Raw genomic sequence first — 25,945 nt, 5'->3', positions numbered from 1 at the left:
GCTCAGCATGATGCTGCTAGCCTAGCTTAGCACAAACACTCACCACACCACCTGCTGGTACAAAATGGTATTACAGGATTGATCAGGCTGCAGCAAGTTAGTAACTTTTCTTAAGCTTGTTTTCAGCTTAAATCGCCCAATACTGTTGATTTAAAGACTCACAACCTTTGTCCCAATTTTTTAAAGGTTGTGTTTTTTTTCATGCCGAGTGTTACCAGGTAACTCTGCCCTCAGTGAAGCTTCAGTATGCTTCAAACAAAGTGCTTACAAACCATTTTTCTCACTTTCAACAAGAAACTGAAGCATACTAACACTTCGAAATGTGCTGAGCAGCCTCGATCAAGCTGTTTCGAGCCGTTGCGCGTTACCACTTATGATAAAATCCACCACTTGATCGTGTTGGGGGCCTGAAGGTCTGTGTGCAGCCGTGGTGTTGAGTAAACAGTCGAGGAGCTGTCAACAAAACACTCTGAAGCAGCTAAAAACCCTCTCAGGGACGTATTAAGCATTTACCACTCATAAAAAAACATCTTGTATTGTGTGCAAGAAATACATTCTGAATTAGAGCAGAAACTGTGTAAGCAGCCACATTAAACTAGTTTCGAACCGTGCAAAGCATTGCGTCATGGGTAAGATGCTTGCTGAGTCTCAATACAATAGCCATCCATTTTCTGAAATAACACTTAAAATCGGTATTTTAATACGGAGCATCAGCGTCAAACCCTGTTTCTTGCTGTGTCAAAGCGCCCTCCAATAGAAAACACTGAATAAAATCCAGATTAATTGTATATTTGGATTTTCTTTAAACATCGTGGTGCTACACCAGGTTGTTAAAGTTATATGTTGATAAATTCTTTAGATAAAAGTTGAAAGAAAACTTTGACCATTTCAAACCGTTAGGACTTTTTTCTGTTTTTGGAACAGAGTTGCTACATTTGAACATTTATGATGACTTGTGCACTAAAAACATCAATAACAAAAAAAGAATTACAGGCAAAAACTTGAAAGAAAAGAATTGTTTTTTTTTTCTTAATGTCCTGACTGAAAAATTGAGAATACATTTTTGTGATGGTAACAAAGTTCTTATATTAAAAGTAACAGTATGCTTATATGTGGCAATATGGCAAGAGTAAATATTTCTTTTTCAGAAAACACTGATTATTCCTATATTTTGAGGTGGAAGCAGACGAACTGCACACGTCCCTGCTGCGTTCCCTTTGGGAGCTTTCTGCCCTCCGGCCACAGGTGGCAGTATTGAGCCGGTGTGTTTGGAATAAAACCGCGGCTGCACACAGACCTTCATCCGGCATGGACACCGTGGCAGCACCTCCTGGAGGTCAGACTGAGAACTGACGGGAACATCCACATGCTACATGACTGGGACGCACTGCAGGAGGACGCTGTTGGCCTGCGCTAGTCCGTGCTAGCCCGCGCTAGCCTGTGCTAGCCCGCGCTCCGTCCCACGGTACAACGCTGCACACAGCAGCACTCACAGAGGTCCGACACACACGACTCCAACGGAACACCACAGACGGCAAACCGTATTTCCTATCGCCTCACCTTCACAGGCCCCGCCCCATTATGCAAAAAAAGGGGCGGGGCTTCGGCTTCAAATAGAAACACAAAGGTTTGAGTTCTCTGACATTAAACACCAAAATCATGCATGGCAGCGAGAGAAAGGACGACCGTTATTTTCTCATCGTTTTCAGTCTCCGTTAACCTCACAGCGGTAAACGAAAACTCTGACCACGCAGGCGATAAGTCAGTACCCCCCCACCCCAACCCAACCCAACCCCACCCCAACCCCACCCGGTAGATCCATTAATAATAATCAGGTCACGGTTAATAACGCAGAAACGACACCCGCTCATCGGCACACTCAGCAAATACAACAACACCGCCGAGCTGCAGGGAATAATGCTAACAACGCTCTGTCGTTGCTATGCAACCGGCTTACTTTCTTACGCACACACACACACATGCACACACAGGCACGCTCGCACACACACACGCACACACACACACACACACACACACACACACACACAGAGTTAAGGTACTGGACCAGTGTGAGTCTGCTGTCTAAAGGCAACAAATCCGCCCCGGGCAGGAGGTCAAGGGTCAGCTCACCATGTTGGTATGCTAGTACGCTAACAGGCAGCTAAAGCCTGCAGCACGCGAACAACTGAGCCCAAAGCTAATGAGCTGGAGCATGCTAACACGCCATTTCATAAACTGAAAACTGATTCCACTGTTCCAGCCACCTCTCCACCACAACACGCCTATTTTACCATAACGTTACCTTAATGCTCACACTGCAAAACGCTGCATATCGGTTCATTCTGCTACTCATGCATCCTTCATGTTCTTCAGACAGCTTCCAAAATCAAGATTCACAAGTAGCACAATCGGCAATCAGCAGCGTTAGCCTCAACATAGCAAACACAACCGGAAACTAGCCGAGAAATAATCAAGCTGCTGAGTTAGCTATTGCTTCTTCAAATATTGGTAGTACATTTCAATTCAGCCTATAATGCTATTGCGTGCTAATAAGCAGTGTTACGCACCTATTTTCAAGCAGTTTCAATAAAATGTGTTCATCATTTTAAAACTCTGTGTTCTGCATTAGCCTGGCCATTTATCTTTCAGATAAACAAAATTTAAGATCAGGCGTGTCGGGTAGCAAGGAGGCGTGTCTGGAGGACTCCAGCATGTTATTGGCCACACGTCGATGTTTCCATCAGTTTCGTCACAGATGTCTGAGTAACACGAACGTCCATCCATTCATGCTAACGCTAACTCAAGCTACCAAAAAGCAGATTTAGACCGTGAGCTAACTCAATGCTATCAACATGGCGGCCTGACCCCTGACAGCCTGCTGTGACCCCGCCCACCCAAACCCCGCCCACAAAATCAGAAACAAATGACTTTTCTATCTTTTCACATAATAATCATAATAATAATAATAATAATGATAATAATAATAACAATAATAATCATCATCACTGTTTGGATCCACAGGTTCAACCAGAGCAGAGCGCACAGCCGCTGAAGCTAACCTGCTAACTTAGCACGAGCGGCTCTGGACTGCTGGAAAAAAACAAATAAAAGGAAAGAATGAAAAGAAAGAGACACTTAAAATCAGAAAGCAAGAGAAAAGAAGAAGCCACTGCCCCGGCGCCAGACGGCCTCGGCAGAGAGCATGATGGGAGCTGGAGTCTAGATGTCGGGCAGCTGTGAGGACAGCCTCGCTGGTCCTGTTCGTCGCCATCGTCGCCGCAGTCTTTTGGTGTTTGGTTTCACGATAACAGAGGTCAGAGGATGTTGAGAATGACAAGGTGTTAAAGGGGGCGTGGCCAGCTGGAAGATGTCCTGTGATTGGTTGGATTGTTGGTTTGTTGTCGGTCAGGTGAGCTGAAAACTACGAAGGGAAACGAGAGCAGAGGATGTAGGAACGGTTTGGTAAACAGCAGCCGGCGGTGGTTCAGTCATAACTACCCGTCATTAGAGAAGCTGACAGGTGGACTTTTTGCGGGCTTTTCCTGGAACCGGACTCTTCCTGTTAATCTGCCGGACCAGGTCGTAGAAGATCTGCGAAAAGTAAACACAGTCTCATTTAGACTTTTCTGTATTTTCTGTCACTGCTTGTTGCATTTTTGTGAAGTTTTGTCTCATTTTGTCAAGTTTCCTTTCACTGTCTTCCACTGCGTCGTGTGTGTAGCCGCTCGGCCGTCACCTCGTTCACGTTGATCTTGCTCTTGGCCGAGGTTTCCAGGAAGGCGCAGGAGTTCCACTGGCGGGCCAGGTTGATGCCCGAGTCTTTGCCCACCACCCGCTCCACCTCCAGGTCACATTTATTCCCCACCAGGATCATCGGGACCTGAGGACCAGCGACACACACACACACACACACACGAGGCGACGGGTCAGGCTGAGCGCCGTGTCTCGTTCGGGGAACTGGTCTCGGTCTCGTACGTCTTCGGTGTCTTTGACTCTGAGGATCTGCTCTCGGAGGTCCTGCAGGTCGTTGAAGGTGGACTGAGCCGTGATGGAGTAGACCAGAGCGAAGCCCTGGCCGTTCTTCATGTACAGGTCCCTCATGGCCGTGAACTGCTCCTGAACACACACACACACACACACACACGGGTTCAGGGGTCTCAGGATCCGCGGCGGTCTCCGTGTTGACGCTGTGAGACGAGGCTTACTGTTCCTGCTGTGTCCAGGATCTCCAGCATGCACTGCTGTCCGTCCACCTCCACTTGCTGCAGACACAAAGCAAATCGTCACGTCTGGAAACCGCCGGTCAGACCGGAGAGACGAGGAGGCGGCGCGCCGCGCCGGACGTCCTACCTTCCTGTAGGAGTCTTCTATCGTCGGGTCGTACTTCTCCACAAAGATTCCCTGAACAAACTGAACCGTCTGCAGGAACACACACACACACACACACACACACACACACAAAGTGGGGCAGAGTGTTAATGGAGCTCTGTCCGGCTCCTCCATTGGAGACCATCGGGATGGAAATAATGTGACACACTGACACGTCTCCATTATACGACGTGGACTGAGGCTCTTCATTGTAGTGAGTCTCACAGCACAATGCGTGTGTGTGTGTGTGTGTGTGTGTGTGTGTGTCTCAACACAGTCACATCACTATGAACTCATTTCCACGGCAACGCCTCCAAACCTCCATCGGAGGACCTATTTTTAGCGGTGGAGTGATCTGTGTGTGATCTCTGGATCTGAAACCGATCTCTGTTGTTTTCTTGAATGTTCCGTCAGATCTACTGACGACGTTGAAAAGTCGAGGGTTCTGCGGTTTCGGGGACGAGGACTTACCAGAGCCGACTTCCCGACGCCTCCTGATCCTAAAACAACCAGTTTGTATTCACGCATCCTGATGGTCTGTCTGCTGAGAGGAGAGGAGATGGTTCAGTGCTTCGTCCGTTTCCACGGCCAAGACGCTCGGAGCCACTGAAAACACAACTTTTAAAAAATGGCTCCCGAGGCTGAACTTTTCGAAAACATTCCGATCCTGTCTCCGTGGAAACAGGGAGGAAACACAGCTATTTTAAAACCCCGCTGCTGTGCGTGAACGCCACGGCCATCATAAATACTTCTTGTGCAGATGTGTGAGTCGATGGACAGCGACCTGCAGAGACGAGTGACTCCAGCGCCAACTGGTGGCCTGGTACGCTAACTACACCAGTCTCAGCATTTCTGTATGTTCTGTGTGAACGCCACCCTTCTCTGAAAAGAAAAGTACGCAAAAAGATGCACATTTGCTTGAAACATTGAGTAAGAGTGCTCTAAAAACACACAATTTCGGTACTTCTGCCTTTGTGGGGACATGAGATCCAACAAGGCGTTTCACAGGCTCAGTTATTAATTTTCTAATAGCATCTTTACTTTGGGATGATTTAGGACAGGGGTGGGGAATCCTGGTCCTGGAGGGCCGCAGACCTGCATGTTTTCCATGTCTCCCTGCTTCAACACAGCTGATTGCGATGAGGCTCGTTATCTGGCTTCCTGCTGGACTTGGCCATGAATCTTGATTCGATTCAGGTGTGTTGAAGCAGGGAGACATGGAAAACATGCAGGTCTGCAGCCCTCCAGGACCAGGATTCCCCACCCCTGATTTAGGAGAATGAAGCACAACTCGAGCTAAAACAGCTGCAGCTCCACAGCTCAGTGTCTGTGTCCTCCTGACCCACACGGCCACTAGAGGGCGCCACAGATCAGCCTCTGCTGCTCCAGCAGGTAGCAGGACTGAAACCCAGAACACAAAACTAAAGATGAGACGACATGAGGACGGTCCGAAACGTCCCCACACGTCCCGGAGGGGATATTTACCCAGCATGCAAAGTGACACGGCGACACAGCTGGCGGTGATGTCACAGCTGGAGATGACTTCCTGGTTACAGTTGCTATGCACCCATGTATGTGTAGGAATACCATTCATGCCTTCCTTTCTCCGTGTGTGTGTGTGTCCCTGTGTGTGTGTGTGTGTGTGTGTGTGTGTGTGTGTGTGTGTGTGTGTGTGTGCCGCCACCGGTGTCACAGCAACAAGAAGCAGCACGACAAACACACACAGGTCTGTTATCTGAGCCCCTTTAATGCACTCCATCTCCAACGGGGTAAATATTTAACGTAAAGCCACAAACCAGCGCCAGCAGCCGGCGACTGCTAGCCTGACTGTACCAACAACTTTCAGTAGCGTACAATGAGCATACACAGACGTGAACGATGCCGTGGCAAGCCATTAATGTTCTGTGACTGCAGGGTTTACAGGATCTACAGTCTGACTGAGGGCATCAGAATAAATTCCAGCAGCTTCCGGAGCGCACCTAACTGTTAATCATCCCCCAAATGCACAGCAGGTCGACTCAAAGAGGCATTTCCATCCAGAGTTTCATTTATCCCACGGCCAGTGAAGGCATCAGCAGTGAAATGCAGCGCCTGGAGGCCTGAGCGGAGGCTCGCCTCTTCGCCGCTTCGTCGCCCCGTCGGGTCCACCAAACAAGCCCTGACGAGTCCGCCGCCTCCACTTGTGCGGCAGAGACGAGGAGGAAGGAGGTGAAAGAGCGGAGCGTCGAGCGCTGTGCTCAAAGAGTTTGCGAAAACGACCAAGGAAAACAAAAAACTCCAAAACTTTACTCAGTTAGCTACAACACTGACACTAGTTTTTGCCAAACGAACACACCCAAAAAAAAAAAAAAAAAACATTTAAAAAAATCTAAGTTACTTCCAACTTTATTCAATGTGAATAGAAAACAGGGACAACTGGAGCCTCTGGCAAACGATCTGACTCACTAACAACATGAAATAGACAAAAAGTTCTTACATTTCATTACTACATCATGAGGAAGAGGAAAAACCAATAATCATTAAATTAAAGAAGAGAAATAATCAGAACGAAAGTCAGCTAGCCTCAGTCCCACTGATCTTGTAATACCACTTTACACCACCAGATGGTGTCACTGACGCTGTGTCCTGTACTCAGTATAACAAGAGACAACATCTGGACGGCGGACGTGACGAGTTTAAAGTGTTTAAACTAATATTTAACTGGACAGTGCAGCTTTATTTATAGTCCATACGCCAAAGATACACAAAGACTTAGTGGAGCCATGAGCCGACTCACTGCGTCACCTGATCCTCCAGCAACCAGGAGGGCCGCGATCGGTCGGCTCTGCCACGCCTTACAACAAACTCCACATGTGATCCAGACGACTGTCATAAATAAACACTCGATTGGAGAAGTACCGGTAAGTTCAAGACTGAACAGAAAAACTCTGGTTGGTGCTGTGCCGTCCTCAACATCTGGCACACCTCCGATAACACGACACCGTGCAGGAAGCTCGCCGAAGCGAGCAGCTGCATCGTCACTGCCAGTCTTCGTATCAAATTGCTCATTATGACCAAAAAATGAAAATTACCAAGTGTCATGGTCAATGTTTCTATAACGCCTCAATTTTCAGGATTCAGCTCCGTTTATACCAACTGGCAGAGCCCCCAGTGGAGAAAAGCAGCGCTGCATAAACACAGCACACTGCGCCTTTAAAGGGTCTGAAGAAGGAACTTCTCTACACCTTTAGGACTTGATCACTGCTATAATTAAAAGTAATCATCAGTGGTCACACACGCAGCTTCCTGAGTCACAGCAACCTGCACAGGGTCTGTATTTTGAAGGCTTGACTTGTGCAGAGCGCAGGCCTGCATCTCCGCTCTGTTTATATGTGAAACAAAGTGCTGATGAAGCTGAAACTTTGCCTGCATGAAGGACTGGATGTGAACTCCTGAGGACCTCAGGGGTCACCAGCCTGGTTCTCACGCTTCCTCCTGCACGAGCTGCGTCTTTCTTTACCTCTCTTTTTTCTCTCCATCAGTATTTTCGGGTGTCTGAGTGCACTTCTGCTTTCTCCAGCAGCCTGCTGAGGGCAGCTCCCCATGAACCCGCAGAGGCGAGGCGGTCTCGGGGCAGAGCCGGGGCCGAGGCTCGGTCCCGGACTGGAGCAGAACTAGGTGGGGCCTGTCGATACTGTGGAGGCTGTTTGGAGCTGACAGACATGAGAACCGGCCTGTCTGCGGAGCTCAGGGACAGAAGCAGCCAGCTTCCACCCAACTCTGCTCGCATAAGTTTCTTGCTGTGTTTTTGTTCCCTCCAGAGCCGCAGCGGGACGTCCGCCGCTCTGTGGCCGCCTCACAGCGCTCCCTCCCCGGGCAGCTCCGACAGCAGGCCCCGCTGCCTCCGGAGCACCGGAGACCGACCGCGAGCCGGAGCGCGGACAGACGGGTGACGGGCACGGAGGGGCCGGGGCCGGAGCCCCGCGGCTGCCGGCCGGTGTCTTAACACCGACACATTACCGGTAACGGAGCTCCAGTCCGTCTGTTCGCGGCTCCGTCCGTCCGTCTGTCCGCTTCCGCAAACCCACCCAGCTCGGCTCGGCACCGGCCCGCCCGGCCCCCCTGCCCGCTATCTGCCCCGGGGCGTCCCGGGTGAGCCCACGTCTCCGTGATGGAGGGAGGAAAAGAGGGAAAATAGGGTAAAAAAGGGCGAAAAGAGAGAAAGGAAGCGGTACTCACAGTCATCCACCCGTCCGCTCGCTACTGCTCGCCTCTCTCTCTCTCTCTCTCTCTCTCTCTCTCTCTCTCTCGCTCTCTCTCTCTCTCTCTCTCTCTCTCTCTCTCTCTCTCTCGACCAGAGCCGCTCCCTCCTGCCGTCGACGTCAAGCGGAAGGTGAGGCAACAGACCACATTCGGGAAGTCTCTTCAAAACAAAATACACACCGGAAATTACTCTACACGAACTGAATATTACAAATATCACAACTTCGTGTACTCATAAGTTTTTGGAACACATTTTTCTGTATAAAAGGGTCAAAAATACACATAAAATATGAAATCTTTCTCATATCTGGACTTTTAACAGTCACTAATCTTGGTGTCTGTCAAGCGGAACCTTTCAAGCTTTTACCTTGAAATCACTACATATTTGCATCCGGTTTGAGTCTCACGACGTCACAATCAAAATGTTATCGATCAATTTATTTGACGTCTCAGCCCAGAGTTCTGCTGAACATTTAATTTAATTTAATTTAATTTAATGCTCAGAAGGAATAGAATAGAATAGAATAGAAATATTTCACTGATCCCAGAGGGAAATGTAAAATTACATCAATAAAATCAAAACTGAAATACATATTTAAATAATAGTTCAAAAATATGCAGCTAATTATTTTCAAGATAGATAGAGAGATAGGTGTAATTATCCAAGCGATGTTTAGAAAGTCAAGATCTGAGGTTTTACAGTATTAAACAGCCCAAAAGTATAATAAATGAAAACTCAGCATTTAAACAGGGGTGAAGGGGTGAGGAGTCCCTCAGGGCTGTACATCTCTGTTTGAGTTTGTTTCTCCACCGATGACTCAGGATTATATGTTCATACATTTCAGTCGTATTTTTCTTTAACTTCGACTTTTCTTTTAAATTTACATTGACGTCTTGATTTTATTTAGCTTTATTACACTGACAAAGTGAGCTGAGAGCTCGCTGACACCGAACGATAAGGAGAAGTGAAAGTCTGTGACCTGTGTGTGTGTGTGTGTGTGTGTGTGTGTGTGTGTGTGTGTGTGTGTGTGTGTGTGCAGTCAGAATAGAGCGTGTCAGAGCGTGTTGATACAAACACGCCTCAACACACACAGTCATGTTTCCATCGCCCCAGAGGATACACACACACAGACACTGTGAAGACACACCCGCACAAAACTAAGTTGCTCGTCGTCCACCCAGTTTCCCTTTTACACCCACACCCAACCACACACACACACACACACAAAGTCAAGGCCTTCTGTAAAGCAGAAGCTCAAAAAGTGAACAAGCAGCTGATCTGAAATTGTGTGTGCGTGTTTATCTCCACATGCTGGTTTAGGTGTGTCGACATACTTTTTTTTATCTTTTTTTTTAATCAAGTTCCAGGTAATGTGGTTATTTTGTGAAATTAGTTGCATCTTTCTCAGTGTGTGCGTCTGTGCGTGCGTCTGTCTATATTTAGTTTGCTCATATTTGACCTCCTTAAAGCAGCTGCAGCAGTTTTGTGTCATTTTGTGTGTTTTCTTTCCTGACATCTTTTTGCGAACTTCAGTGACTTTGGCAGTGTTTTGTGCGTCTGCTGCCTCTCTGCAGCCACGGCTCTCGCAGCTCTCCCTCGTTTCTTGGAGGGACTCTTTCCTCTTTCCTCCTCGGGAGACGAGCCGGGCGTCGCCGCGCCCCGTGACCGGTCGCCATGGCGATTTGTCTCATCGTAGCAGAAGTTGAAAGGAGAAACACTCAGCATGTTAATGATCAGCCGAACACGCACGCACGCACCGGCATCATCGGCTCGTCTGTTGCTAGGCGACCACGCCGGTCTGTTTGCTCCCTAACTGGAGTCGGCCTCCTGCAGCAGCCAATCAGAGGCCTCGCTTTCCTCCCACTCCCGTGGCTTTAATGAGGTGGTGGTGGCGCCTCCTGCTGGCCAATACGAATAAATCCATTACACAAACATATTTCCAGGTTCCATATGAAATTTGAAGGGAAGTTTGACGTTTCTGACGTCATATTTTTACATTTAACTTCTCCTTTTCTCTTCGTGGAAAAGTATCAAAGTATTCCTCACTCAGGGGACAAGTCCTCAAAAATCATGAGACTCCGCCCTCCTACCCGGATGGATTTGAGGAATTAAGAAACGATGAATCACTCTTAAAACAGAATTTGAAAATGATTGTGAATATTAAGCTCACAGCTGTCTACCGTGTGACTGTTGAAAGAAGAAAGCAGCAGCGAGTTGAAGGCAGGCAGAAATGGACCCTTTTATTTTCTCGGGCGATAAACAACAGTAGATGGTCCCGACCGGACCGGACCGCTCCGCACCGGAATCCACGTCTTTTAATTCATCCAATCAGGCATGACGATGCTGCGTTACCGCGGCAACGGTCCGGTCAGGTCAGATGACACCCGGTCCAACCGACTGTTGAACCAGGAGGCAAACAAAGACGCTGATTGGTCCACGAACAGTAAAACCCCGCCCACCTGTCTGCCTCCTATTGGCTGTCCATATCATCCGTCACATTAAAACAAGAAAAAAAAAAAAAAGCCTAACAGAACAAACTCTTCTCCCATTGGTCACCACAGCCTCAGGCAATGAAGGGGGGGAGGGGCTCCGCTTTCTTCAGCTCTTCCCCCATTGGTCAGTTTCAAAAAACACGCCAACTGTCAGTCACTCAGCGGCCAATCAGGTTGCAGTACCCGTGGAACTTTCTGGAATTGCGGAAAGAACGAAAGTAAAGAAACAAGAAATGGAAAACGAAGGATGAAGAAGAGGAGGCCGACCAATCAGACGGCCTCGCCGGAACAACACAGGGAAGTGGGAGGAGCTTCCAAGCTTCAAATGGAACTTTTTCTGGAATTTCTTATTTCGTTGGTCAGTTTCGTCCATGTTTGTGAACTGGTCTCTTCGAACAGCTGATTTCAGTGCAATGCATCATGGGACGATCGTCACTAGGAGAGGGTGTGTCACTACGTGTGTGTGTGTGTGTCTGCGTCCTGTTGTCATGGAAACATGCTGCGGGGTTAGCGCTCCGGCAGCCGAGGGGGGAGGGGCGGAGGGGTTTTGGGGGGGGGAGGGGTGGTGCCGTGTTGCATCGTGGGATCTGGCTGGGTCCGTGTCGAAGTCCGCTCGCTTCTAGCTGGTGTCCATGGACTCCATGTTGGCCGAGCTGGAGTCTCTCTGGATGGAGTCGAAGATGGTCGCCAGCTCCTGATTGGACGAGATCTGCGACTGGAACTCCGACATCAGCGGCGACTTCTCGGCCTCGGGGATGGTCAGCAGCGCCACCACGGCCCGCATGGCCGACCGCTTCAGCTCGTCCTGCTTCTCAAACTCCTGCTTCACCGAGTTGGCCTTCACCTGCGGACAGGAAGACGGTTCAGCTGATCTAGAACGGTTTGTACTGGATTTCCTTCCAGCAGACGTGTGGCAGGCCGGGTCTGGGTGGGTCTGGGTGGGTCTGGGCGGGTCTGGGCGGGTCTACCTTGGTGGTGCAGGTGGCTCTGAGAGGCTCCACCAGTCTGTCCAGTCTCTGCAGGACGGCGCTGGGACACAAGGACGAGAGTCTGGCCAGCATCAGGAAGGTCAGCATCTGGAAACACAGATCCGTGTTGACGGGGAAGCAGCAGAGGTGTGTGTGTGTGTGTGTGTGTGTGTGTGTGTGTGTGTGTGTGTGTGTGTGTGTGTGTGTGGTCACCTTGATGTCGTAGTGGTCCTTCAGGCCGTCCTCCACGTGGTTGAGGAAGGTGAAGATGTCCAGCCGGTCCAGGCAGCTGTCCAGCAGGGTGTACATGCACTCGAACGCCGCCTTCCTCAGGTCCAGGCCGTCGTCCACCGTGTGTTTGAACGGCCCCATCTCCACCTGCGAGGCGGAGAGGGCGGGGGTCAACGCTCTGCCCCTCCCCTCTCCAGGCCCCTCCCCCCTCCACCCCTCCGGGCCCCGCCCCTCACCTCTCGGATCAGCTCCTTCCTCACTTTGGTCTCGTTGTAGAGCTGCGGTAAGACGGAGTCCAGCAGCTCCCGGATCAGACTGGGCTTATTATGGGCTGCCGAGTTAAACGTTACCAAGGCCACGCGGCGCACGTTCAGGTCCGGGTCCTCCAGCGTCTTCAGGAAGTCACCTGACCGAGAGAGAGAGAGTGAAGAGGCAGATCCCATTTTAGCGTCTCTGGGCTGAGCTAGCACAGCGCTAAGCTAGTTTTAGATCAGTTATATAAACGATTCTCCGTCTCCGTGTTCCCGCGCGAAGCGTCACCTATGCAGTTCTTGAGCAGCGGGTCGATGGGCTGCGGCTGGTCGGAGATGGTGAACTTGACGGCCGTCACCACGGAGCTGCGGGCGTAGGACGAGCCGGACAGCAGGTAGCCTTTGAGGCGCGGCAGCAGCGTCTCGGGGTCGATGAGCGTCAGCTTCCCCAGGCACTCCGCCACCACGTTCCGCGTCCCCTCCTCCTGGCACTCGCAGTGCTTCAGCAGCAGCGACCACACCGACTCCACGTACGGCTTCAGGCCGGACACCGACGCCGAGCCTGCAGCACACACACACGGGTTACCACCTCTCTCACACACACACACACACGGGGGGAGTGAGGCGGGGTGTGTGCTCACTGATGATCTCCTTGAGCGAGTGCAGCAGCAGGTACTGCCTCTTGGAGGACGAGATCTCCTGCAGGACGAAGGGGAGGTACTCCGGAAGGTTCCCCACCGCGATGCTGCCCAGAGCGTAGGACGCCGCAGACTTGACCTGCAGGAACACACACACACACACACACACACACACACACACACACACACACACACACACAGTTTAGTCTGACTTTACTCTTCCTGTTTGAACGTCCGGCGAGCCGGCGCGGCGCGGCGCGGCGCGGCGCGGCGCGGCGCTCACCTCCTCGCTGGAGGACGAGAAGGCGTCCAGGATGACCGTCTTCAGCTCCGGCTGGCTGCTCAGGTCCACATGGTGTCCCACCTCGCCCAGCGAGAGCAGAGCCAGCAGCCGGATGGAGTCTGTGGAGCGGCTGTTCTTCACGTCCTGAAGACACACACACACGCACACACACACACGAAAAAATGTGAAGTTTCAAAGTCTTTCATTCTTGTTTCTATTTTATTTCTTTAATTTCCTTGGACAGCAGTGAACTCCCTTGTGTCTGAATGTGTTCTATAAATAAACTTGCCTTTTAATCACTGCAGATATATATATATATATATATATATTTTTTTTTTTTAGTCTTTATAGATCATTTGTAATTGTTTTAGGTAGCTTTTTTTCTTTCTAGTCATATCTAGTAATTTCCAGTATGACTGTGTGTTAAATATTTTATTTAAAAGCAATTTGGAATGGAAAAAAACACAAAAATCTAAAAATCATGAAATTAGGAGGAAAAAATGATTTAAATTAGTGTCAGCTTCTTGTAAAAAGAAAAAAACTAATACAAACCTCAGAAGAACATCATGGGTTTTATCTAATTTTTTAAATAAAAGTTCATCTTTCCTGAGCTTCGTATTTCCATCGATTTCACAGTTTGTTACTTCCTGCCTCTGGAGGCGGACCCTCGGCGTGACCGGCTCACCTGGATGAACTGTCCGACCACGGCGGGGCCCTCGTTGGGGCAGGCCCGGGTCAGCGCCGCCACGCACTTGGCGATGGAGCAGTAGGCCTGCTTGTGGGGCAGCGCGGCGCTCTGCGAGTACACCGGGCCGGTCAGCATGCGCAGCAGGTCCATGTAGCCCAGGCCGGGCGTGTCGGTGGCCACCAGCGCCTGGTAGAAGTCCAGCATGGCGGCCAGCGCGCCGCCCTGCAGCAGCGGCGAGCGCACCAGGGCGATGAGCTGCTGCAGGGATGTTGCCGCCGCTCAGCTGGCCCAGCGAGGACGGGTGCGTGACGGCCAGCGTGGACAGGAAGCTCAGCGCCATCTGGGACACGTGCATGTCGCTCTCCGAGATGAGCGGCGGCAGCTCGGCCAGCACGGCGTCCACCATCACCGGGGTCACCGCCGAGCTGTGGGGCGGCCGGACGGGTCAGAGGGGGCGGGGCCTGCGGGGGGCGTGTGTGTGTGTGTGTGTGTGTGTGTGTGCGTGTCACCTGTAGTTCCTCAGCAGGATGTCCAGCGCCGCCAGCGTGCACAGCTTCAGCGCTCTCTGGTTCTTGCGGAGGAAGGAGGCGAGGATGGGCACGGCGTCGGGCAGCACCGGCCGCAGGTCGATCTTGAGCGGCGAGCCGGCGATCAGCGTCAGCGCTGCAGGCGGGAGCGGAGGTTACGGCTCCCCGCGGGAGACTCCGCCCCCCTCGGGGGCCCCTGAGGGGGCGGGGCTTACCTTTGACCGTGGTGAGTCGAGTGATCTCGTTCTTCAGCCGCTCCAGGAAGATGAGCAGCGTTCCCGGGAGCTCGGAGGGCAGCCGGTCGCCTGGACAACCACGCACAGCGTCAGCGGCGTCGCCGGCGAGGGGCGCCGTGGCGTCACGTGACCGGCGGGCGGCGGTTACCTAGGTTACAGATGATCTGGCCCATGCAGGAGATGGCGCGCTCCTTCACCTCCTGGTCGATGTCGGCGGCCTTCAGGCGGCGGATGGTGCAGGTGAAGAGGTCGTTGATGTAGGGGGAGGGGTCGAAGCTGTCCGAGCTCTCTGATTGGCCGTCCAGAGGTCGGATCACCTGGAAGGAACCAAGAAGACATGAGAACGAAGAATGCTCCAGGGAACGGCCCGGAGGTCGCAGGGTTGATTCCCACCTTGACGAGCTGCTGCGTGACCAGCAGCGCCTCGGAGGTGATCTTATAGAAGGGGTCTCCCACGCACGCCACCACGGGCGGGACGAGGGCGGGGACGTGGGCGTGGAAGGCGTGGGCGGGGTGCGTGACCATGATGACGTGGAGACACGCCAGGGCGTCGATCTTCAGGTTGGAGCTGCTGGATTTATCGTTCAGGGAGAAAATGATGCCTGCGACACAAACGGGTCGTTGAGTCACGGCGTCACCGGACATGGCGAGCGCGGCGGCGGCGGCGGCGGGGCGGGGGTACCTGGTATTAGCACGGGGATGTGCTGCGTCAGCGCGCCCGGCAGGACGTTCACCAGCTCCGTCAGCATGTTGAAGCAGCACTGGCGCGTCTTCACGCTCTTCTCCTTCAGCTGCTTGTGAAGAGCTTTGACGATCATGGGAACCTGGAGGGGGCGGGGCCAGACGGACTCGTCACGCCGCCGTCAGCGCTTCCTGAACCGGGTCCAAAAACCGCGTCTCACCTGGCTCTGCAGCATGGTCAGCGGCGTCTCGCCCTGCTCCATGGCGTCCGGGTCGGTCAGCCAGCTCTGCGCCGGCCGCGTCTGTTTGAGCAGCGACAGGTAGGCGTGGAAAACGTCCGCCTTCACGTTCTCCTCCCGCTCCTGGACGCAGCCACACGGAGACGCCGCTCAGACCGGGAAACGCGCGGCGGGGAGCGGCGGGGGGGCGGGGCCGGACGTTACCTTGAAGCGGCAGACGAGCGCCGGGGACACGGAGCGGTAGAACTCCGGCAGCATCTCGTGGCGCGTGGAGACGACGGCGTCCAGACACTTGGCCGCCGCCCGGCGGACCTTCCAGCTCATGTCGTCGTCGTCGCTGTACTCGTCGTCGCTCCCTGAACAGACGGCGGGGAGTTTCTGAGCCGGAGCCGACTGGAGGGAGGGGAGTGGGCGGAGTCTGGGCGACATTCCCGTACCTTGGTAGTCTTCGTCGTTCTGCTCGGCGTCCATGGCGTTGTCGTCCTCGTCTTCGTCGTCGAAATTGTAGTTGGGGTCGTAGGTCAGATATCGCAGGCATATGGAGATCACCGTGGGAACGTGAGGGTACACTTCTTTTGGACACCTGGAAAAAAAGAAAGACGAGCTGCATCCAACAAATTCTGTCTGACTGCTTCACCTGCTGATCGTTATAAATCTGCATTTGTCAAATTTTTAGTAAAAAAGAAAAATAATCAGAATATAGCAGAAATTCAAACAAATTTCGGCAGATTTCAGTTCACTGCTTGGAATTTGACTTTTTTTCTTCGGGCTGTCCTGCTCAGCAGAATTCTCAATAACACGACTCCTCTGGAGACGGCCCTGCAGCCTTGAGCCAATAATAGCTCTTCTCACGTCCTCAGACTCTCCTGTCGCCACCACGGTGACGACAGGAGCAACAGGTGGCTTCTTCAGAAAGGCAGAAGTCCTCATTCATTGGATATTTCACGGCGCGTCCAGAGCAGCTGCGCTCTGAGAGGTCGGCTTTACCTCCTGACGAAGGACTCGAAGGCCTGGATGCAGTACTCTCTCAGCTCGTCGTCGTCGACGTTGCAGAACTTCACCACCAGCGGGATGATCTTCTCCAGATACTCTCCTGAGGAGACACAGGCAGGAGGTCAGGGGTCGGCCGGGCGCCGCCGCGCCGCGCCGGGAGGCGGCGGACCCACCGATCCGGTGTCCGGCCTGCCGGCTGATGGCCGCCGTGCACTGGATGTACGTCCTGGTGGTGGACATGTTGTCGTTGCGGCCCAGCTCGGCCAGGAGGTGCTCGATCAGGTCGATGAAGACCAGGTTCCCGCAGGACATCACCAGGTGGCCCAGCGCCATGATGGTCCTCTGAAACGTTCAGGACGCCGCCGCGTGAACAAACACACCCGAAACGCCAAAACACAAAGTGCTCAAAGTCCTGGAACCTTCCAGTACCTTCCTGACTGCCAGTCTGGGGGAAGTGAGCTGAGGCAGGAGACAGCTGAGGATGGAGGGGTGAAAGTTCACCAGCAGACCCCCCTGTCTGCAGAGAGAGAGGGACAGAAAGGTCATTCACCTCCATCCATCCTTCACTCATTCATTAGTGACTGAATGAATGAGTGCTGGAGTCGTACCTGCACAGCATGTCGGCCATGATGTCCAGCGCCTCCAGCTGCACCGACACGTCTTCCTGTTTGGCGATGGCGCTGGTGAGGCGGCCGGTGATCTTCTTACAGACGCTGGCGGCTAACGCTGAGCCTGAGGAGCGAGACCACTTCACTGACCCCGGGAAAACACACGCTCACGGGAACGATACATAATCTGTAACATGTGTCTGACGCTTTGAACATTAAAAATGAAAAACAATCATTTTTCATTTCTAAAACAATTCTTAAATTGAATTAAATCTTAAATCGAGTTCTAAGGATGTTATTTAGAATTCATGTAGTTGAAAAGGGATTTCTCATTAAATTTTAGAGGATTCTGGAAAAAAGCATCAACCAGATTCCACACTTTCACCTCAGGCTGAGTAAAAAGAACCGAGGTGCGTTTGTTTGCGTGTCTCACCGCTGGAGGCGGGCGGCAGCTCCCCGATCACCGTCTTGAGGCCGATGGAGGAAATGTCTCTGAGCTGCTCTTTGTCGGACAGCATGTTGGTGCACAGCGTGTCCACGATGGTCTCCACCTGGTACTCCTTCACCTTGCTGACCAGCGGGCCCAGGCTGGAGAAAACAAACGCACCCGCCGTTACAGGGACGCGTCGGCGGGACGGCCGAGGAGCTCAAACACACACGCCGAGCCGGCTTTACCATTTGACGGCCAGATTCTGAACCTCCCCGTTCTTGTCCTCCAGCAGCTTCAGGATCATCCGGACGACCTTCCGCTCGCTGTCGTCGTCCAGTTTGATGGAGTCTTTCTGGAGCTCCGTCATCAGGTCGTTGGTCGCCATGAATCTGAAAAACACAGTCTCGTCTGTACGGATCCTTTCAGAGTCGACATCTTGTTTCTGAGTCCAGATAAACTGACTGAATCGGCCGTAATCAGCTCCTGTTGCCTTTCTATCATGTCGGACCAGACCGGTCTGTCCATGAAAATCTCACACCAACAAGACGTTCTGTCCAAAAAAACTGCAGCTCACTGGAGATTTTCTCCGTTTCTCATCATTCTCCATAAAGCCAGGAGATAGTTATGCGAGAAAATCCCAACAGACCAGAGCAGTTTGTCAAACACTCAGAGCAACAATCGTATTTAAAGTCACTTAAATCCCCTTTCTTCAATGTTGTCAGGTTCAGTCTGACCTTAATAACTGATTTTAACCAACACATCACTACAATACTGCTCTTCCAACACAGCAACGTCTTCTGAAGCCAATAGGTTAACTACAACTCATCATGTACTGCAATACCGCTTTGAACCATCAGGTGGTGCAATGAGTCACTCCACTCTCCTTAAACATACCGTTGATTAATGCTGTTTTTGTACAAATTTTCCATCAACATCTAAACCCCAAACTAAAAAGCAATGTGTAATTTGTCCATTTTGTAGCATCAGCACATTCATCATCATCATGCATATCCCAGATGCTAGCACGCTAACATTTGCACCAACGCTTAAATATCTGTCTTAAAGGATCAAAACAATGAAATAATCTGATAAACGCCGTGCTGTCACTTTTATCTGAGAAACATAAATCCATCCTTTGCTGCAGTAATATCTACTGAAGCTAACAGGCTAACCGTCACGCCAAGGAGAAATTAGTCTGTGACTCGCTGCTGCCCCCCGATGTTCAACAGTGGAATGACAGAAACTCTGCACACTGCTGCAGCTTTAAAGGAACATTTTGTGCTCAGTGCCTGAAGTGCATATTTTTGGTGGACTAACAGTCCACAGGCTGAAACAAGAAAAGTATTCAAACTGCCACATGCATCTTCATAAAGAAGGAACAACATACACACGATCGGCACGTCTTTCCAGCTCAAACTGTTACACATTATGACACTTTCTTCCAACACGGTGGGGATCTGAGGCAGATTCAGCTGTTTAGATACAAGTTATCATCACAAGCAACTGTTGCATTTACAGATCTGTAAACAGAATCTGTGTCCAGCCTCTGAAACAGTTGTGTTTTAGTGTAGACTGATGTTTTGACAAATTTGACTTCATCCTTACAAACGTGTGTTTACATCACTGTCCCATTAAGTATTGCCTTACATAAGCTGTTTTCCTTGTAAAGCTGAAACAATTAAGACATTTATACATGAACTAACAGTCCAGGCCAGGCTCCTGGAGTTGAAGGTTGTCTTTTTTGGTCACGAATTTCACTCTCTTTCTAAAGAAACTGAAGGAAATGCTGTGAATCGGGGAGCTTTGGTGTAAGAAACCTCTTCACTAGTTCTAACGTGGTTAATGTTACTGTGCTTCCTTTATTTGTCCCTAAAATGTATGGGAATATATGTGATTTACACTGACTCCATTACATTCGTGGTCATATTTGAGCCTAAAACACTGAATCGGCGTTTATTCCACTCAAAATCCAGATGTTCGTCCCTGCTGTAGGTGTATTTTTTCACACATTTTGGATGAGAAGACAAATATTGATCTCCATGAGAGGAGATCATGTAACAGTGTAGTGATTGCTGGCAGGTGGCGGTGTGTGTGTTAGCTCAGGTTAGCCGCCTTTTATCTGCTGGATTATGGAGAAATTAAACAATAAATCATGAATTCTCGCCTTTGAGTGAAAGCATTCATGGAGCAGCAGCCACATCGAGCGGCTGGAGCTGTGTTTACATGCCGTTTCCGAGCTAGCCATGCTAACCACACCCCCGACACGTCGAGCCCCATTTAGCCGAACCGGCAGCGTCAGCTCCCCGGGGAAGCCGCGGCGAGCCGACTCCGAGCCGCCTCCCCCGGACACGCGCCGCCGGCACCGCCGCTAGCCTGCGGGCTCCTGCGGGTGCCCGCTAGCGGCTAGCACGCTAACGAGCTAACGTGACGGCCTGTCAAGTAGCGGTTAGCTTGACGGCCCGCGGCCTGGCCTCACAGCCGCAGCCTCCGCTCTGTCCCGCGAAAACGGGGGGAAAACTACGCGTGTCCCGGCGAGAGGAGCACCGTCCCGGGCGGCCCGCACCTCTCCGGGGCCGGCTCGCTACCTGAAATCCTTGTCGCTGGAGGTCATCTTCTCCAGCAGGTTGGAGATGTGGTACGAGGCGCTCGCCATGTTCGCCGCTGTTAGCCGTTAGCCTCTCGCTCGCAGACTGCGCTCGGAGAGAGAGGTGCCGCTCCGCCTGGCTGAGAGTCCCGGGTGTGACCGCCCTGCTCCGCTGCTGCCGCTGCCGCTGCCGCTCGGCCGCTGCTCCGCTGCTGCTCGCTGGGCTGAAGGAGCGGGAGTTCGTGGGTCTCCTGCTGCCGCCTGTCTCTGCTTCTCACCGCTACTGTCGCAGCCCGGAGCGCTGAGTTTGGTTCGTTTGAATGGAGCTCCCGATGTGCCTGCAGAGGGGCGGGGTTAGCGCGGCTGGACGCTGCGGGGACAAAGGTCAACCTCACGCTGCCGTGGTTGTAATAATAATAATAATAATAATAACAAGAAGAACAATAAGAATAATTCTTAATTACATATTTATATTTGCTGAATGTTACTTTATTCAACAATTGATTTATATGTTTATGTATGTATTTAATCTAATTCAATTCGAAATATTGTATGAAATAATATTTGGTTCAATTAGTTGTTGAATTTAGCATTTTATAACCAAATTTAGCATTATAGAACGATTTTGCATTGTTATCGTCTTATTCAGCATTTTATATCAAAAATTAGCATTATTAATGTACAATTTAGCATTATTATCTCAAAGTTAGGCATTGTATGGCCTACTTTGGAAAATAATATCATTCGCTTTGCATTATTATTCCAATTTAGTGTTATTATAGTCCATTTTTGCATTGTCATGACCCAATTTAGCACAGTTGTAGTCCATTTGCCACCAATTCAAGTTTATTATAGTGTAATTTAGCATTAATATAACCCAATTTGCATAACTATTTTTGAAATTTACCAACAATATAGTCAAATTTGGCAGTATGACAGATTAGTTTAGTGTTACTATAGCCCAGTGTAAAAGAACAATATCAGAGCAATTAAAATATTAAAAAAAGGTTAGTTTATTTAATATGAGGTGATCAAAACTATTTCAAAAAAATTAAATTTACATAATTAAATGGGTGGAATGTGCTTTATTATTGTGACAATCACAAATTAATGATATTGGAAAAATAAAAGTGACCCTATTGAATGTTTGAAATATAACAGATTACACTGAAAGAAAATATCAAAATTGAGATAAAAAACTTAAATTTGAACTCATTTAATATAGCTTTGTTTCACAACTTTTTTTAGTTTTAGCTTTGACATGTTTCAGATAAAAAAAATAATTAAATGACAGAAGATAAGAAATGTCAGGAGGAGGCTCCAAGCTGAGGCCACATGCAGGACTGCACACAATCACACAAAGGCCTCCACCACCTGGCGTGTGTGTGTGTGTGTGTGTGTGTGTGTGTGTGTGTGTGTGTGCGCGCGCGCGCACGCGCACGCATGGCCGGTCCTCACTTTGTTAGAAATATTCAGAACACTCCTGCAAGTCACAGTTACATCATATCAATGAAAGTCCTCAAACAGATTTGTGTGTGTGTGTGTGTGTGTGTGTGTGTGTGTGTGTGTGTGTGTGTGTGTGATGAGTCACAGATCAGTTGAGTGGGATGTTTACAAACCCCCAGGCGCTCTCTCCCTGTTGACACATAATGCAGCCACTGACATATGCACGCTGTGATTTACTGTGTGTGTGTGTGTGTGTGTGTGTGTGTGTGTGTGTGTGTGTGTGAGTTTGACAGTAATCTATGAAACGAGGCTGCAGCTGCATCACAAACACTCCTCGCCTTCCTTCATGCAGCTCAGGAAGTCATCAGGATGATGATGATGATGATGATGATGATGGAACAGGAAATGCGATGAAGACGTTGAGTGACTGAGATTTGAGTCCTGAACTGATCACCGCGATGAACGTGAAAAATCTGCAAAGAAAACATGATTTAGCATTAGCACAGGCCACATCAGCATGATTATGATCCAGTTTAGCATTATTACAGCTCAGTTTTGCATTTTTATAGTTAATTTTGATATTATTATGAGCAAATTTAGCATTAATATAGAGAAACTGGGCTACTGTAGCCCAGTTTGGTATTTTTCTTGGCCAATTCTAGTCCAATTCAGCATTATTCTCGTTCAGTTCAGCATCTTTTTTAGTCCAATCTAACAATATTATCAATTAGTTTCGTAATAATATACTTCAATTTAGCATTAATATAGCCCAGTTAGAGGCCAGTTTAGCATTATTACAGCTCAGTTTTGCATTATATAGTTCATTTTACCATCACTGCATGCCAATTTAGCATTGCGGTAGCTAAATTATAGCTAAACGAGGCTATTATAGCCATTATAGCTCAGTCTAGTAATTTATGTTAAAATTTAGCATTAATGTAGCCCAATTCGGCATTGTGCTAGGCTAATTTAGCATTACTTTAGTCCTGTTTAGCATCATTATAGCCAGGCGCAGCATTATTCCATCATTCAGTTTGACATTAATATAGCTCAGTGTTAGGTTTGTCAAGTGTTCTCGTCTAATATTCCACTCTGGCGTCATTATCACCAGGTTTAGCATCAATATCACCAACATTAGCATTAATGGAGTTCAGGATTGGCCTTTTGTGGCACAATTCAACATCATTTTAACTCTGTTTAGAATTATCATCAACCAATTTAGCCTTATTATCAACCATTTACCTTTACTTAACAGTATTAGCCCCTTACACACACACACACACACACACACACACACACACACACACACACACACACACACACACACACCCTTCCTGTCCTGACTCGCCCGGCAGGAATTCGCCTCCTCCTCTCCTCTGCTGAGGTTTCTCCATATGGTCACATGATCTTTACATTAACTTTCAATGAACTACTGTCAATCAATTCCAGAACAGCTTCATAAATTATGAAAACAATTTCCACCAACTTCTATTGATCACCTGTTGGTAACAGTTTTTAAAACTATTGCACTACTCAGAATGATGTAAATCTTGGAAAATAAAGATATGAGACAAAGAGTCTCGATAAAAGTCAAAAAATGAGATGGAACCAAAACATTCGTGCATCAAAATACAATTTCAACAAACAATGAAAATCTGCAACAAAATTCAGATGATTAAAGGATCAAACTCCACAATGATTAATACATTTTTTATTAAAGAAATTTTCAACATTTAAAGAAAAGCAAATTCATCAATACAATTTCCAAAATGACTTGAAATTACCTCTGGAAATATGACACACCAATAAAAACCTGGCGGATAAACATGCTGATAAAAATATGCTATAAGATTCAATATGATACAATGACTGTTTTATTGTAAAATTATGAAAATATGTCGTTAATCTTGACAAAAGCAACAATTTATGATAATTGTTTCATGAATAACGAGTAAAACATGATTTACATCTAAAGCAGGAGAAAATCAGAGATGCGGGGAGTGAGAGATTATTGATGTGTAAACATGATGAACAGCTGATATCAGAGAAGAAACAAGAGGAAACATCAAAGAAGATGAATGAGAATGAAGAACAGTTCCATATGAGAGAGGGAGAGAAAGAGAGAGAGAGAGAGAGAGAGAGAGAGAGAGAGAGAGAGAGAGAGAGAGAGAGAGAGACCAAGGAAAGGGGGCAGTGAAGTGGAAGAAAGAGTCTCTGCAGGCTAGTAGACAAAAAGGAAAAACAGTGACCTCAATATGAAACACACACACACACACACACACACACACACACACACACACACACACATTAATAATCTGTGATTTGACTTTAATCAGCTCTCATGTTTACAAACAAAGAAAACATTCAAACAGACTAATTGTTCATTTTTCTGTTTTTTTTTTTTGGTCTTGTTTTTTGTTTGGATCTTTTTCATTTTGCCTCTGTTTATTGTTGTTGAATTTCTGTTTGTAGTTTTCCATTAGTGTGTTATCTTAGCATTTTCTGTTGTTTACTATGTTTGTGTTGTCCTTTAGATTGTTTTCTAAAGTTATTTACTGCTTGTTTGTTTTTTTATTTACTAATTATTTGCATTCCTCTTATTTGTCGTTAGTTACTTCTGCTTGTTTACATCTGTTTTTTCACCACTTATTTGCTGTTGTTTACATCTGTTTGTTTTAAAACTCTTTGTTTTCTGTTTGTGTCTGCGTAGTTTCACCTGTTTGTTGTTTTCCATCATTCGTGTGTTTCTCTTTGTGGTTGTTTTCAACCTTTCTGTTGTTGACCTGTCTTTTTTTTCCATTTGTTAATGTTTGCAGTAGCTCTTGTTTGTTGTTTACCTTCAGAGTGTGACTTGTTTATGTATTTTGGGGCGTGCAGTTCAGATAGTTTGCTCGTTTTGCATGTTTCGGGGTGATGGTGTGTCTGCCTGCGGTCAGATGAATGGATGAAGGATGGATTGAGAGTGGAGGGATGAGAGAGACTTGTTCACGTTTGTTCACGTTTTCTCCTCATCTCTCCTTTTTTGGTCCTCAGGAGGGATGGATGGGATGAGATGAAGGGAGAGAGAGGGAGAAATAAAGAGGGAGAGCTGGACGGCAAAAATAGAGAGAGAGGAGGGAGGTGGAGAGAGGGAGGTGGGGATAGGGAGAGAGGTAGGGATAGAGAGAGGGAGGTAGAGAGAGGTAGAGAGGCAGCGCGCCGGGGAGGTGGTCCTTGTGTCAGCGTAGCCGCTCATGCTAAAGCTAACTAGCCATGTTGCTGCTCCCGCCGCCGCTGCTGCTGTGTGTCTGCTAGCGGGCCGCCCTGGACTCCCTATCCGCCCTGAGGTGCATCATGCCCGGCTGGAAGAAAAACATCCCGGCCTGTCTCCAACCGGACCAGGAGGGAGGTGAGCGCCCGGACCGAGCGTCCGCACCGAGCCGCCCGCACGACCGGCGAGCGCTGTGTGTCTGTGTGCGTGCGCGTGTGGATGTGTGAGCGCGCGTGCATATATGCATATATGTGTGTGCGCGCGCGTCTACTAATTATCGCCGGTGCAATCGCTCGTGCAGCGTGGATTGGCGCCGCCGGTGGAGCTCGCGCACACGGTGTCTGCCGTTAAATTAGAGAAAGTTGGTAACTGATACCGTGTGTGTGTGTGTGATTGTGTGTGTGTTAATCTGACGCAACGGTTGAGGTTACGGTGACGTTCCGGTGACTGTATTTCATTTTTATTTTATTTTTTTTTTAATGAACATTCTCCACTCTGACGCCGCGTGCGGTTGGTTACGAGCGGTCACCACCGGTTAACGGTTACCGAGCGACCGCCGCTTTCAGTGGCGCCGCGAGCGGGCTGTAGCCAGCGGAGAAAACCGGGGCGAGGATCAACGGTTGGTCAACCGGAGGGTCTGCCCTTGTGTGTGTGTGTGTGTGTGTGTGTGTGTTGGTGTGTGTGTGTGTGTGTGTGTGTGTGTGTGTGTGTGTTGCTGCGGTGACGTTAGTTACCGGTGAATCCGGTGAACGTTCGCCCGAGCGCTGGCCGCTCCGCGCTTTTTGTCCG

General features: G+C 49.3%; 3 protein-coding genes across 4 annotated transcripts in view; 1 reads left to right on the top strand and 2 right to left on the bottom strand.

Annotated features, from left to right (window-relative positions):
* Positions 1 to 3,284: 3,284 nt before the first annotated feature.
* LOC115403909 (ras-related protein Rap-1b) lies at positions 3,285 to 8,685 on the bottom strand. Of its 2 annotated transcripts, none has more exons than XM_030112940.1 (8): positions 8,587 to 8,685; positions 4,840 to 4,909; positions 4,351 to 4,419; positions 4,206 to 4,262; positions 3,976 to 4,116; positions 3,737 to 3,880; positions 3,499 to 3,591; positions 3,285 to 3,421 (listed from the first exon to the last, which is right to left on the bottom strand). In XM_030112940.1, the coding sequence occupies exons 2-7, from the start codon at positions 4,894 to 4,896 to the stop codon at positions 3,505 to 3,507; spliced, it is 555 nt and encodes a 184-aa protein (XP_029968800.1). In that variant the 5' UTR covers positions 4,897 to 4,909; positions 8,587 to 8,685; the 3' UTR covers positions 3,285 to 3,421; positions 3,499 to 3,504. The 2 variants fall into 2 exon arrangements, with proteins under 2 accessions (XP_029968800.1, XP_029968801.1); XM_030112941.1 differs by having other exon boundaries at positions 4,840 to 4,912; positions 8,587 to 8,668.
* A 2,140-nt stretch (positions 8,686 to 10,825) lies between these two features.
* On the bottom strand, positions 10,826 to 20,815 carry cand1 (cullin-associated and neddylation-dissociated 1). The gene is given in 24 exon segments (XM_030112939.1): positions 10,826 to 11,947; positions 12,072 to 12,179; positions 12,285 to 12,449; positions 12,539 to 12,708; positions 12,843 to 13,115; positions 13,195 to 13,330; positions 13,475 to 13,618; positions 14,160 to 14,435; positions 14,437 to 14,587; positions 14,672 to 14,825; positions 14,905 to 14,994; positions 15,074 to 15,242; positions 15,319 to 15,527; positions 15,608 to 15,749; positions 15,828 to 15,968; positions 16,050 to 16,201; positions 16,283 to 16,428; positions 16,833 to 16,938; positions 17,012 to 17,180; positions 17,268 to 17,355; positions 17,447 to 17,570; positions 17,880 to 18,034; positions 18,122 to 18,265; positions 20,462 to 20,815. Coding segments are annotated over 24 exon segments (3,705 nt in total). The 5' UTR covers positions 20,530 to 20,815; the 3' UTR covers positions 10,826 to 11,722.
* Positions 20,816 to 25,037: 4,222 nt separating this feature from the next.
* The window catches only part of grip1 (glutamate receptor interacting protein 1), a 35,374-nt gene continuing 34,466 nt past the window's right edge, over positions 25,038 to 25,945 (top strand). Inside the window, exon 1 of the mRNA XM_030113103.1 lies at positions 25,038 to 25,294. Within this exon, the coding sequence (XP_029968963.1) occupies positions 25,240 to 25,294 (55 nt within the window). The 5' untranslated portion in view covers positions 25,038 to 25,239. The remainder of the gene's footprint in view (positions 25,295 to 25,945) is intronic.

This window comes from Salarias fasciatus, chromosome 17 (assembly GCF_902148845.1).
Source record: "Salarias fasciatus chromosome 17, fSalaFa1.1, whole genome shotgun sequence".
In the NCBI taxonomy this organism is placed as follows: Eukaryota; Metazoa; Chordata; class Actinopteri; order Blenniiformes; family Blenniidae; genus Salarias; species Salarias fasciatus.
This window is presented reverse-complemented; position numbering and strand designations above follow the sequence as displayed.

Coding starts and splice junctions, on each gene's coding strand:
- LOC115403909 (XM_030112940.1), bottom strand. CDS start 4,896: ATGCGTGAATACAAACTGGTTGTTTTAGGATCAGGAGGCGTCGGGAAG. Junction 4,420..4,839: donor GCGTCGGGAAGTCGGCTCTG/GTAAGTCCTCGT, acceptor GTGTTCCTGCAG/ACGGTTCAGTTTGTTCAGGG. Junction 3,592..3,736: donor GCAAGATCAACGTGAACGAG/GTGACGGCCGAG, acceptor TACTTTTCGCAG/ATCTTCTACGACCTGGTCCG.